Raw genomic sequence first — 14,923 nt, forward strand, 5'->3', positions numbered from 1 at the left:
ATATGCTAACATTAAATTGCCCACACTGTTTTGGATGTTCTTTTTCAGAAAAATATTAACTACTCCCAATATCAAAGTAAAATTTTTGAAGTAACAATCATGGTTTCCCTGAATTATGTATTTTCGAAAAGCAAAGAGCTTCAAATTAACTATATTTGACGCTGTAGGTTTTTTTTTATGTTAGCTCTTTGAATGCTACAACATATACAATAAAATTTTTTATTAATTTACTTTTAAAGTTGATAGCATAGCAATATTATCATCTGCAGCATGCCTTTGTATTTTATATTAACAGAAAGGATTTAAGCATTGGGGTCTGTTGAAAGTACCAACCTAATCTTTTAAGCCTTTATTTTTTGACATATTGGAAGATAAACATTCTTTTTATTTATGTTTCTTCTGCTTTGACCTTAGAGAATGCAAATTGCTGCTGTAAATGGATTAATTTACTCTTCTACCAAAATAATATATTTAACACTTTCTCAAGCCTTGAAACATGCTGCGTATTAAATATTATAATCCTTTTTTTCTTAAAGGAATTAATTGTAGGTTAAGTTTCTCCCCTTTTCATCATTTAAAAAACCAAATAGTATTTTAAAATACTGTTATTTATACTATAAATAAAAATAGACTAGTCTTGAGTGTCATGGATCTTTTATTTAACAAAAATCATAATCATCGCTTACCTGAATCTAGGCCATATATATCATGAAAACCAATGATTTCAGAGAATACAAAATAATTATGAACATTATAGTTCTGAAAAATAAGACATGAATGCTTTTCTCAATATGGGGATGATTCAAACAGACAACCAAAGATAAATATACATGAATACTGCATCTGGTTCACTGAGTAGCTTACAATTTTGAAACTGTCATGTGTCAGTAAATACAATCAACTCTGCTAGAAATCAAAAGGGAAGTACATTTCTGTTAAGTGCAATTGCTTCTACCTTACATAACAATGACTATATTTTAAATAAAACACTAGCTTTATAAAACAAGTAGTTTTCCTCATACATAGTTGTCTACTATTAACTATTGCCCAAGTGAAGAGAACTGAAGGTACAAAAGGAGCTAAAAAAATATTTTAGACAGAATATGCACAGACAGGGTGTATACACCCTGTATACAGTTTACATATGTATATACACACATATTTAATGTATAACACAGAAATGGTTATGGTAATTCCTTTTACAATTATGTTTTGAAATTAATGATATAAAACTTGTGGACTCTTGCTATAGTCAAAGGTATAATAATCATCTCATTTTTTAAGATGATTTTACTTAAGAGGTCATTATCTCCTAGACTGCAACAGACAATATCTAAATATATCTAAATATGGGAAGCATGTTTTAATATTGAGAAAAATTTTGTAATAATTTTTCTTAAAACCCCAAATCAGAATATAATGATCATTATCTGAGCAAGTCTCATACCTATTTCATATAATCCCTACATATTAAGAGATTATGTGAAGCTTGACTATGGTTTATTTAAACAAACAAACATTGGGAATAGTAGATGACTTTTATGTTTGGGGAGTTATATAGAGACTCGAGTTAATCAAGCTGCCCTGTTACTTTGAAGTAACACTTTAAATTTCTGACATTGTGCAGTGATTTGCAACTAAGTAAGTCCTAGAAATAAACCTTAGCGTTTCTCTATGCTTGTTTTTATCCGTCTTTTCTTCCTTCCTATCTTTTCCCCATTAGAACCATTTTCTTTAGTTTAAATTCAGTTGAAAGTCTTGGTGTTCTATATTTATAATATATTCCCTAACTTGTAACATTCAAGCAAAACAGGAGAACTTGATTTTAAACTTTAAAAATATTCTTAGGCTAGGGATTATTTTGAAATAACTTCCTTTTGGTGATGTTCCATTAAATAAATCTCCTTGCAAGTCTAGTTAATTTGAAAAATAAAACTTTACATATAGAGTCACACGCTTTATATGCACGGAAAATAGAGTTATACATTCTTTCCTTTTATCAGTATTGAGTATATTTTAGGCATTTATAAGGAGTGTCTTCGTGAATATAATTTTTCTTTTAGTGAGTCAATGAAGCCAATAGATATATTCACTATGAGTCAGTTCTGAAAATAGTAATTTAAAAGGTCATAAAAATATATTCTTTGACAGTATATAAAGATTATTTTGACTCAAAACATCATTATAATCAATCACTATTTTCAGGAACATTATGTAGACATATTGATTTATATTTTAATGGTCATAATATAGTCTTTGTATTTTACCACTGGTTTTGTAAACTGTGAACTGAGTTTGCAAATGTCTGTGTAGCCAGTCAGTATTGGTGAGAGTGGTAAGGTAAGTATCAAAATCAGAATTACTCGTTTAAGTGCCGATACATAAACTGCACACTTTTTTTTTTTTTTTTTTTTTTTTGCATTTTTTGGCTGGGGCTGGGTTTGAACCCGCCACCTCCAGCATATGGGGCCGGCGCCCTACCTCTTTGAGCCACAGGCGCTGCTCCACACAGTTATCTTTTTAAAAGTGGTTTGCAAATTGGCATGGACCTTTAAGAGAGGCAACATATGAATCCCTCATGAGCGAAAGTACAGTCACCAATCAGAAACCTGCACATTCCGAAATCACTTGCATTTCACATTTTTCTCGCGCAGCAGTTTTAAATGTGGGGCATCTCTTGCTCTCCCTACTCTCTTTCCTTCCAATTGACTGTAAGGCATTAAAGGAAACCTCTTCAAAAATGGCACCGGACAAACATCGCAGAGCTGAAACGCATAGAACGGGAGGGTCTTTCAACTCCCAGAACTCTGTAAGCTTCAAACACTGACTCTGCTCCTTCCTTTACTGCTTTCCCAACACCTGCCACTGGGCCATTTCCCTCCGTTGCTCTCTGCCCATCTGTAAAATAGCCTCTACTCTTAAAATACTGCGATTTTCTCATCTTCGTTCACTTTTCTTTCTTGCCATCAACATTTCTTCAAAACGTTTAGAGTTTTAAGGTGGATTTTTCACCCCTACTGGGCTATGCTAGCCTAAGTCCCCTCAAGAAAGAAAATGATGACGGCGATAAGGAAGGTAGTATTACAGAAATCCCGACCCCCGCAATAACATTTCCTTGTCGCGACCTTAACAAACGCCTAAGTTTAGCCTGACAGCGTTCCTTCTTCCTTTGGGTTCCTGACTGATCCGCAGCCTCCACCTGCCACCAGTGGAGGAATTTTTGTTGTCGACTAACACCCTCTAGCGCCGAAGTGGCGGCACCCGAGCCTTGGCTGCCAGGCCTGGGGATCGCAGGGCTTCGCCGAGCTCTGCACGGCTCTGGGCTCAGTCCCTGCCCTCCGCACACGCCTAGGCCGTGGGGGGACCGCGTACGTGGAGACCCCTGGCCTGACTGCCGGGGCGGAGGCCGCAGAGTCCCACCAAGTAGCCAGCGCGGCGTCTTTCGAGAGACCCTTGCGCTGGCAAGGAGCTGGTGCCGCGAGGGGGCGGCTCGCGCGGGGAGAGTCGTGCGCCCACAGCTCGCTCAGCTCCACCTCGGAGGGGGCCACACGCCACTCGGCCCTGGGATTGCTAGGAGCTCGAGACAGACGCCACCACGCCGCGGGCGCTAGGGGTCCACAGAATCCCAGCGCCTCGGCTCCGAGGATGTTCGTGACCTCCACCGTGAAGTCACAGCACATGGCGACGTGAAGACCTCGGCGAGCCCGGGTGCTGGGCACCCGCCTATTTCTAGCTTGATACGACTCCCCTCCGCTGCTTCCTCCCTCCCTTGACTTTCCTGAGACTCGGAGCGGGCAGGCGTCCACACAGCTGAGGCGCTTGCCCTAGTGGGCAAGTTTGGACGACCGTCGCCGTGGAGCGGTCGGCTCCCGGCGGCCTCGGACCTCTCAGCCAGCGGAGCGCTGGTACGCGGCACTCACCCCCTCCAGAGGCGGAGCGTGGATAAGTCAGGGGGAGGCGGAGTCGCGGGCTGACCACTCTTAAAACACTCAGCGCTCATACCTTGAAATGGGGGTCTAAGTGCTGGGGGACAAAGTGCGACCTCAGAAATGGGAAAGCGGCTGTCACGGCCGGGGCGCGACGCCGAAGCGCCGAATTGGAGGTGTCCGCGGTGAGAGCCATTGCCAAAGCCACTCAAGCAAGCGGCTGAGGGCTCCGTCCACAGCCCTGTCTCGGACCACTAGCAGCCCCGCAGAGCTGCTTCATTCACTCAGCTCCCCTCGAATCGGCCGGAGGAAAGTTCCCGCGACCCCCACGCCTCTCCACGGCTGCTTCACAGCCCCTGCTTTCGGCTCTGCGAGTGACCGCTTCAGTCCGGAGAGGCGCTCGGGCCGGGAGAACTGTCTGCCCCACCGGCCGTCCCTCCCCGCCCCCGGCCTCGCCGTGAGGCGCTCACCCCCGCCCCGTGCTCCCCTCCCCCAAACCACAGCCCGAGCTTGCTCCTGCGCGCGCGCTCTCTCGGGCCCAAGTGTATAGTCCTCGCGCGAACGGGACACTGTGGTGGATGCAATTCCGCTCGCCTCCAGTTTCCAGGAGGTCCCTGGCACCGCAGGCAGCATCCTCCTCTGAAGCAGCTGCACTTGCACCTGGGCAGCCTGGACCCTCGTGCCCTGCCCCCGGGACCTCGCGCGGGGGGCGCCCCGGGTCACCCCCTGCGGGCCGGGTGGAGGAGGAAGAGGAGGAGGAAGAAGACGCGGGCGAGCAGCCGGATTCTGTCCAGAACACCTGCCACCGCTGTTGCCACTTATTTTTAAAGAGAAGAAGAGAACTAGGGAGAGCCATGGGAGGCTGCGAAGTCCGGGAATTTCTTTGGCAATTTGGTTTCTTCTTGCCTCTACTGACAGCTTGGCCAGGCGACTGCAGTCACGTCTCTGTCTCCAACAACCAAGGTAAGGGACCCGCTGGAAGAGCGCGAGGGGCAGGAAGGTGGAGGGTGCTGTCAGGACCGTGCACTGGTCGCCTCCTGCAGGTAACTTCGTTTGGGGTTATCTTCTCCAGGCTCGCCACATCAGGGGGTCAAGGGTGTCCTCTCACCAGAGCACCCTTGCCTACACTGCTCGGGACTGGGGCCCCAAAACCTACGAATTTTTTTTTTTGTTTGTTTGTTTCCAATGTCTTTAAAGGGTTGCCTGAGCATCTGCAGCGCTTGGGTCCCACCTCAGGTGGCCGCGGGACCCTCTCCGCTGCGCCCGTCTGCGTAGGAGGTCAGGCGCTGTGGCACAGACTTAATGGAGACTTCAGGCTCTTGGCGGTGGCTCTTAGCAGGGTAACGTGTGGATTCTGCCACGTTCTTTCTCGAAAGGCATATTGCTCCAGCTGGATCCTGTGACCCATTATCAGCCTTTCGCCTCCAGTAACTCTGTATCGCCCTCGCCTAGGTTCACCCCCCCCCCCAGTCTACCGTCCAGACCAGCGACTGTAGACTGGGTCTAAATACTCCCAGGCCAGATGCCCACAGATCTGCGTTGTGGCTTCTCTTTCTTGAAGGCAAGGAGCACAAATGCATTAAATGTGACCTCCAAGTTGTGAATACCTATTCAAAAAGTCAAGTCACTGAGAGATTTCTTGAGGATTTTGTTTCCATGGGTAAAACAGTAAAGTGAAAGTGAACAGTGTGTGAGAAGCGATGGGAAGCTCTTAGGCTATGTGAACACTTTTCCCCCCTTCTAGTCAAACAGTTTTTATGAAATGTTATCTGATTGGATTTCTGCTATGAGTTAAGATCTATAAAAGTATCACCTGCATATTCTAAGTAGTCTTAGAGAGTGAACATCAGACAACCGTAAAAGTTTGCCAGCATGTGCCTGGCGTGATGCTGTCCCTGGTACTGTGATGACCATCAATGTGTCTCCTGTTATAGCACACAGTTCTAGAGACTTCAAATATAAAACAATATGCTCAAATATATCTACCAGTTAACATGGAAGGACTATGGGTCTCAAAATAATTTGCAGGTGTAAACTGGTGGTCACATGCCTTGAAAGTGTGCGCTTTTTGTGTGAGAGGGAGGTTAAGAGAAGGCAAGTAAACAGCACAGCTTTCTTTCAGTCATAAACATACATGAGCATTTTATATCCATATGTAAAGTGTTCAGAACCAGTATTAAGTTCTCCATATGTGAGTAGTCCTTTTGGCAGATTTTCCTAATTATTCCTGGTTTATCTTTTTATTTCTTCGCCTGACAGAGTGCAATCACAAATACATGGGTGAATTTGGTAACCAGGCACAGCCCTCATAACTTTGAAGGTCTATCATCTAATAAGTTTCAGTTGTGGTACCATACTCTGCTGTGGTGATGTATAACTTCACAACCCAGCTCTCATTTGTTTTCAAGTTCAATTGAAATTATATATCAAAGAGATAGTTACTTTATCTCTGTGAAAATAGGAGATGGTTTAACAAAAATGTGATTATTTTCTTGACCATTTTTATTTTAAGGAGAGAAAGCAATTTTTAATAATTGGATAGTCAGATATTTGTATTATACTTATATTGAATAAATGTTGCAAACTTTAAAGAAGTTGCTTTAAAGAAGTTTGCAACAATTATTTAACAATTTTCCTAAAGCAACATTTATTTATGTAAGTACCTGTTGTACATCAGAAACCACCCCAGAACTTGGAGATTGTAACATAAAGGAAACACGTATATGAATCTCAAAATGACTAAAGTGCCATCTACCACACTCCTGTCGAAGTATGACCTTTCAGATATTCATATTAAGTTTAACCGCATAAAGGTATTATTTATTAATCTTTGGTGATAATTTTTATTTGTTTATCTAATGATTTCCCCAGACTATAAAGAAATTTTACTTCTAACATACTCCAACAATATGGAGTTTATTTTTATTAATTGGCTTAACGAGGTTAATATTACCTAGTTTCCCCCTCAGTTAAATAGAAGCATTACAGATTGTCTCTTAAAACTCTTATTTTGAATTTGTCTTAATATATTAAAAATACAGACTGTGAGTAAGAATAAACTTGAGTAAAATAGTAGATAAAGGTTAAATTGAGTAAAATTTGGGAGAGTTCTTCAAAATAAATTATAGAGAAAGTATGATCAGACTTTGTCATTAGGCACAAATGATTTTTTATAAGATACTTTTTACTGCCTAAAGTAAGAGTGATCAGAAATTTTTCCTGATAAAATTGATATAATTTCCAAATATTAAAATTATCACACTAATGGTTAATAAATACCAACATTCTAAATGTTACTCTAATAAAAATTTCAGAGATTTACAAAGCAAAAAGAGTGAAGTTTATAAATAGATAATATATGTAAAAATAGCTTATCAAATTTTAAACATGGAAAACATGGGACATTATAGAATTATATGATACAATATGGAAAATTTAATGTAAAATATACATTTGACTTTTATATCCATAAAAATAAATATTGATTGATGTATAGTTTAGAAAAGTTTTCATTTTCTTAGTAATTTTCCCTTCAAGTGATAATGCAATTAATATTTTATTTTTGAAACTTGTTATTTTATGGAGGATAAAATTTCGTTTTTATGTAACTTTCCTTCTGGATTAGGGAAAAATTCACAAAATAAAATTTTTAATGTTATATAGCTATTTTTTATGAAATAATTTATGGCTAAAAATAATGGATTCACTCTCCCCACACCTCCCCCCGCTTCATTTGCCAGTAGGCAAGGTAAAATGATGACAATGACAAAAAAAAAAAAAAAGTGAACTACCTAATTATTTTAACATGATCCTAAGAGTTACTTTCACATGGAAAAGATCTCTTGTCTTTTAACTGCCTCTGAAGGCATGCCATGGGAAGACAAAATAAATCAATGTGACTCTCTTCCTGTTACACAAACCTCCTTGAAATGACCAGGAAGTAAAGGTACTTCCTAGATCACTTCATCTGATGAAGTAAATGGAAACATCAATTGTGTTCAAATCTTTCTCATATTCCAAAAATTTCCCCTGTATTTAAAGATGCAATATTAATTAGGTGTTGGTAATTTTTATTTAAAACAATGATTTTAGCTTCTCAAGATATAATTTTTCATTTCTCCACTAGATACACATGGGTGAAAATAAAACACAGTCTTGCCTCATGTATAAGTTAACTATGTAATGTATATCAGTTACAGTGGCTCGTAGCCACCAGAAGTTCCTTTATTCAAAGATTATTCCACAACAAATAGGACTCTATAGCCTAAGAGATTTGATGCATCTTTCAGGATGTGGCTCATTTAAAAAAAAAATCTATTGCATACTCAAATGATTAAGTCAACATGTGATATGGATGAGTCTAATCAACTTATTACAGATGCTGTGTGAATCAATTTCCTTCTCAGGCAGTTTAGTCACGAATAAAATGCACAAGCAAAACGATAGAGTTAGTTTCACTGAGCTTATTAATGTGAGTAAATTGCAAAATCCACTGAGTTGTATGTAAATACAAGTAAACATAGCCAAGCAGAAAAATACACTGTTTAACAAAATTCATGGCCTAAAATTAGAGGAACTTCTGTAAATATTATTTAATTTTAATTATTTATTTATTTAATTTATTTAATTTAATATTAAATATTATTTAAAGGAATATCATTCTAATAGAAATGGAGAAATTGGGAAAAGTATTTTAGAATGCCCAAGACTAAACTTTACTGAAAATATTTAAAAAATTGTTAAATTAGGAAAATTGGGTTATTTACAACGAACATGTCTGAAAGACTCCTCATTTAGATGAAATTAGTTTTCAGGAATAAACTTTTTGTAGTTGTAAAAGTACAAAAGATTGTTGTATAAATACAACATATAATTTTACTGAACATTTACAAGGTAAAATAAGTTATTGTGTAAGTAGCCATTATAATTAGCGCCCCAAGTAGAAAAAGAAAATACAATTTGTATGCAAATCTGGGAGGGACTAGCTATGTGTTGCTTGTTCTAGGTTTGGGATAAGACTCCATCTAAAGGGCGGCGCCTGTGGCTCAGTGAGTAGGGCGCCAGCCCCATATGCCGAGGGTGGCGGGTTCAAACCCAGCCCCAGCCAAACTGCAACCAAAAAATAGCCGGGCGTTGTGGCAGGCGCCTGTAGTCCCAGCTGCTCGGGAGGCTGAGGCAAGAGAATCGCATAAGCCCAAGAGTTAGAGGTTGCTGTGAGCCGTGTGAGGCCACGGCACTCCACCAAGGGCGGTACAGTGAGACTCTGTCTCAAAAAAAAAAAAAAAAAAAGACTCCATCTAAAAATATGTTCTTTTTACAAAAATTGTACAGCGTTTATTAAGAATCTCTTCTTCAATTCAGACATAACTTAGAAGAATAGAATAAGAGCCTTATGGTAGTATAATATAGTATAATAATACAGAAACATTAAATAGTATGTAAGATAGCATAGTACACATGAATAAAGCACTTTTATATGGATTCTTTCCATAGGGAAAATATATACCTAATAGTACAAGAGAAAATAATGATTAAATTACATCTTTTCACTTTTGTGTTACTGTTATATTGCAAATAAATGTTAGAAAAATATTAGAGTGGCAATCCTTTTATTTTGTTTCTTCATTAATCATTCCTGGGATAAAGTACTTAAACGCAAAAGGCATCATAGATTTCCTGTCCTCTACCGGCCCTCTTTCCCTGTCAGCCTCAATATCCCTCTCCTCCTCTCTTGCATACACAAATATTTTTGGCCATATGCTTCATTTGTCCCAAATGGTGAAAGAATAGATCCTCTTTACACTGTACTTCACCAAATGCAAAGAGTAACCGACATTTCTTCACTGTGCCCTTCACTTCTTGGAGATTACTATGCATAGTTAAGTTGTCAAAGGAGGCTGACTTTGCCCATTGTACATTGTCAATCACATAATCAAGTTAAACTTATACTGATGGATTAAATTGCTTATATCTACATCTTTCTGTGCAACTTACCATTTCATCATACTGACATTAAAATATATTACTTTTGCTCTTTCCTTATTATTTTATAGAACCTAAAATTTAAATTCTGGATTAAAAAAAAGTAAGACAGGCATAATCGGTGCCCTCATGTAATTTTGGTTAGTAAATAAAACAATAAAGATTTAGGAATTTTATGGAGGAAGCAACAACACACTAAAAGAATGAGAGACCTGTTTTAGATGGGACAGTTGGAAAGGCTTGTTTGTGAAAGGGATATTTAAGCTTCATCCTCAGTAAAGGGAAAGAGCTAATTGCACAGAGTAGGAAGAAGTGCGTTATAGGTATTGGGAACTACCTGAGCAATGGCCTTGAAGAAAAATGAGCTTGACACGTTTGAAAAACTGAGTTCAGTGTGGCTGGAACAGAATTTACTAAGCCAGGAGAGTGGCAGAGAGGGAGGTCTAGAAGCTCACCAGGAGCTAGATCCTATAAAGTAGAAAAAGACCATGGGAAGGAGCTGAGTTTTTATGTCATTTCATGTAAAATGTGAAGCTTTTGGGAAATTCAGACCACCCAATAAAATGAACCAATTTACATTTTAAGATGACTGAGGCCCGTGAGCAAAGAGCTAACTGAAATGGCGAGAATTTGTTGTAGCTGTCCAGGAAAAGGATTATGGTGACCTTACCTGGAGTAGTGGCAGTGGAGATGGAGAAATTAGATTTCAGATACCATAGTTGAAAGGTAGAATTTGTGGGACCATCTTGTTTTTACAAAGAAATAAATGCAAAAGCCCAAATAAATTTTCTGTTCCCTATTAAAGTGATATTGATATATAAATACTGATAATTGATGGGAGAGGAGAGCAAAAATTTATAAAAAGGATGAGATGCCCCTTTCATACTTTATTCAGTTCATACTATGATTTAAAACAACTTTAATAGGATGATCCTGCTATTTCAAACCATTGGACCTAATGAAAACTCATATGGGATCAACGAATGCAACTTGACGCGTTTCTGACAATGGTAACTTTCCTTACACAGGGTGGCCGTAAAGTTCGTGTGCAATTTAAATCATTACAGCCACTCTGTATAGTAATTTTCCTCATAGTGATGATAACGTAAGAAAGGAGGAAATCTCCAGAAAGCAAGTTACTGAGACAAACCGAGTCTAGTTGTTAGTTAACAGAGAGTAATATTTGAGGGTGTGGCATATGTACCAGTTTTATTCATTTCTGTTAGGATCAAATTGCTGTTATTGAAAACAAAAATTCTACATGAAACTGGATAAATTTTCCATTATGATTCTCTTCTCTATATATTTGGTTTAAAGAGAAGCAAATATTCAGAAAGACCTAGAAAATGAGATTTTTAGAGTATGAAATATTATATAGGACAGGGATGAGGGAAGAAAGTGTTACTCTTTTAACTAAATATCAGTTAATTTCATGCAGTTTTAAATTTCCTTGACCAGCCAATTACCCATTGAATTGCTTTTTAATAATACTATATGAAAATAATTACTAAATGTAGAGAACCATAAAAATTCCTAATTTAAGCAACACACCTATATATTCAGTATAAATTTAGAAAATTCATATTCTGGACACACTTCATTTAACCATTTCTAAATATGTTTAAATGTATACTGAAATGTGGTGAATCTTACAATTGTAAATATTAGTGCATAAGAATGTTCTGGAAAATACTACTTTACAGTTATTCTCTTTCAATAAACAATATAACTTATTATAGAATATATAGCTTTGATTTTCAAATAAAAATATTCTAAAACTATATGGTCCATTTATTACACAGATACCAATTAAAGGCCTGCTACATGTTAGGAAGTGTACTTACCATACATAAAGTTTGAGGAGAACTTTGCCTCCAAGAACATAAGATCCTGTAAAGAGTTTCTAGTCCATTTCCAGATCTGGAAGGAAAAATTTATTTTTCTCAAAACCAAATTTATAATCAAGTAGAAAAGCTTTAAAAACATATTTGTTATCTAGTAATATATACCAGTTATTAATTAACCTCACAAAATATAGACCATCTATTTGGAAATAGTATCCTTACTTTAGTTAATTTTATCTCAATGGTAAGAAAATAAGTCACTTATCAACCACATATTAAATATCAGGCATTATGCTTGGTATTGATAACATACGAGGATTATCAGACACATTCTGTGCTCTCTATCATCTCAGTTTGCTACATTGTGTTGTGTACTTTTAAGTAATTGACTTTTGCTTTTCGATTACTTTATTTTTTGAAATGAAGAATTTTGCAGTAAATGAGATTGCATGGGAGAAAGGAAGGGGAATAAATTGCTATCTTCTTTTTTATGTGTTTTATTTGCAAGTTGCTTCACAAAGATCTTTCTAATGCTAATTTTATGGATCTGTAAGTGTTCTACTTAATTACCTAAAAATGAAATGTCTAAAAATGCATTTTACAAACATATTTGCACACAAAATAAATATTTTACATATTGACTGGCTTTTATGCACTGCTGTGTGAGTTGTGCTTTTGTTCAAAATATACGTAGCCTGTTCTGATGTGTTTATTTTTGCACGTTAACTATTAAAAACCATAATTTCATGCTCATCATGTTAAGTTTTCCAGTTTCAAGTAGCAGTAAAATGAATATATAGCTATATTTTAAATGAGCTTTAGAGAAAAAATTGGGATGAAAGTGTGTATTTTCAGTCGAAGTCTTGAAAAATATACTCAGTTCCTTTTCTAGGACACTGCTGAGTCTTCCAGCTTTCGGCCTATTTGGTGACCTGTATTTGGTGGATATAATTAAAAACTCATTGCTCTGACTCCGGTTTCATTTCACAACCTAAGGTAGAAAAGTCATATTTACATTTTTATCATAGGAGATATGAGATGACATCTCCTTAGAAAATGGATATTAGGGAGATAGAAATTCATTATCTATTATTTTGTTCTCATAGGGTTGGGTGTATTTATGGATAGCTGCATCTGATAAAAAGCAAGCACCATACAAAAATACTTATACAGGAGGTCTGTCTGGAAGGATCTAACTACTGATAATACTATTTTTCATATTACATAGTGGGATATTTTCTGGACAGACCTTGCATGTAATTCATGATGAGTAACAGTAACAGTAGAGTCTGTATCTTTCGTGTGCCTGTACTGTGGTATGGTATTCGCATTTTTCTTGTGCATAAGCATTGAGAAGAGAAACACATTTTTAGATGACATGTAAAGTATAACATCTAGAATAAGGAAAAACACTTGCTTTTAATACAAAAATACCCATTTTTTTTAAATACATAGACATTTGTGCCTAACTGTGGTAGTCATAATTAGTGTATTTTAAGTTATTTAACAATAAAGACAAATATTTTTTTGTACTGGGAATTAAAAAGACATTGTGTTAATATGTATTATAATTAAGAATTATCTAAGAATAATTGAAATGATTGCCCTCAAATTGACTTGATTTATGTCTTAATGACACCTTAATTTTTACTTTAAAGAGAGACATATTGCTCTGCTGTATCTCTTTAATATTGCTAAATGCAACTGAAATTAAATGTGTAGTTAAGAAATTTAATTATGTGGAAGCAATAAAGAAATTTCTCTAAGAATTTATATACAACTGAAATTGATTTTTAAATATTATATAGTGCAGTAGCTAAGTATCTATAAGCATACCAAAGACTTAAGAAAAATTGAGGTAGGAAGAAATCATGGCACTATTTTTAAAATGAAACTATTCGTTAAGGATTATTTCTGGTTATATATGTAAACAATACTCTGGTCTAGGACCCTTGATCTCTATGAGTATAGAAGTGTTGACTGATGACCACAAATCATAGCTAAAACTCATTTAACATATTGAAAATTCTTTCTGCTTTTCCTCTGGAGTTAAAGTATATTTAAATAATATGTATCTTGTAAAGGCAAGTGAAAATAACTACTAGTTATCAATTGTGATGAGAAGTATCTGAGCAAACAGATTGCTTTGTGCAAAATCCTAAGAGAGTTGTATCAGTTTTGAAATAAAATGAACTATGTATTGGTCCACTTGTTAGCAATCAGTATAAAGCTGCAACAAGAAACAAAGACCGGAATACCTGGGGAAATTTTGGGAGACTAGAACCTTTAGTGACAGAACATCACTGTCACCTTGGCTATTTTACATGTTCAGTGTAATGAGGAGATGGTCAGACAGAGATCTTAATTTTTACGTGAAAAAGAAACAGCAAAACTTTAGAAGTGCATACTATTAGTGTAGCATTTGCTTAACATGGTTTAAAAATAAATGCATATTAATATGCTCCAATTTTATCATTACTTTTATGATGCTGTATTAGAGCAAACAGTTACTTATAGTAAAATAACTTATTGTCATATAGTTTATAGTATAATAACTTCACTTTATAGATTATAAAATGTATTTTACCCAAGCTATTAAAATAACAGTCTGCTATTTTGTTTAATGAAAATTACACATGTATGAATGTTTATACTATATACTAGTTTATGGCCAGAAATCTATTTATGGAAGCATTGTTTTGTTTTGTTTTGTTTTTAATTTTTCAAGAACGCTTGTTAACCAGAAATGTGGAATTAAAATTTAACAATTTATTTTAATGGCGTGTATTCTAAATATTTATTAAAGCTAAATATTTTTTTCTAAAAATGCCACCAAGCCTTAAAATCAGATAAAGGACTTTATGTGTTTCTATTATAAGGGTCTTAGGTATTTCTTTATTGCAATATATCTATAGTTACCTTTAGTATTTTTGTTTATACACTTTTATTTTTATTCCTGTGGTATAAACACTTCAGTTGTTAATCCTTATGGTTTATTCTTATACAATATCGAGAATTCTCAAACTGGTTCTACAGAAAGTATATATTCATCCAAAAAGTAAATTATTTTGACACCTGTGATGTTTCTTCACTGTGCTGGGCACAAGAAGTGCAAAGACAAGTTACTGCTTCAATTTCTAAGAATTTAAGATATAGCTATTGAGTCTATTT

The 14,923-nt window shown here is 36.7% G+C and overlaps 1 protein-coding gene across 4 annotated transcripts in view; it reads left to right on the forward strand.

The window, feature by feature from the left end:
- Positions 1–4,472: 4,472 nt before the first annotated feature.
- The window catches only part of EPHA6 (EPH receptor A6), a 921,042-nt gene continuing 910,591 nt past the window's right edge, over positions 4,473–14,923 (forward strand). For 3 of the 4 annotated variants that reach the window (XM_053565807.1, XM_053565808.1, XM_053565810.1), the window contains exon 1: positions 4,473–4,889. In XM_053565807.1, coding sequence (XP_053421782.1) covers positions 4,505–4,889 — 385 coding nt within the window. In that variant the 5' untranslated portion in view covers positions 4,473–4,504. The remainder of the gene's footprint in view (positions 4,890–14,923) is intronic. The other variant, XM_053565809.1, reaches the window with a different exon arrangement.

This window comes from Nycticebus coucang, chromosome 16 (assembly GCF_027406575.1).
Source record: "Nycticebus coucang isolate mNycCou1 chromosome 16, mNycCou1.pri, whole genome shotgun sequence".
Classification (NCBI taxonomy): Eukaryota; Metazoa; Chordata; class Mammalia; order Primates; family Lorisidae; genus Nycticebus; species Nycticebus coucang.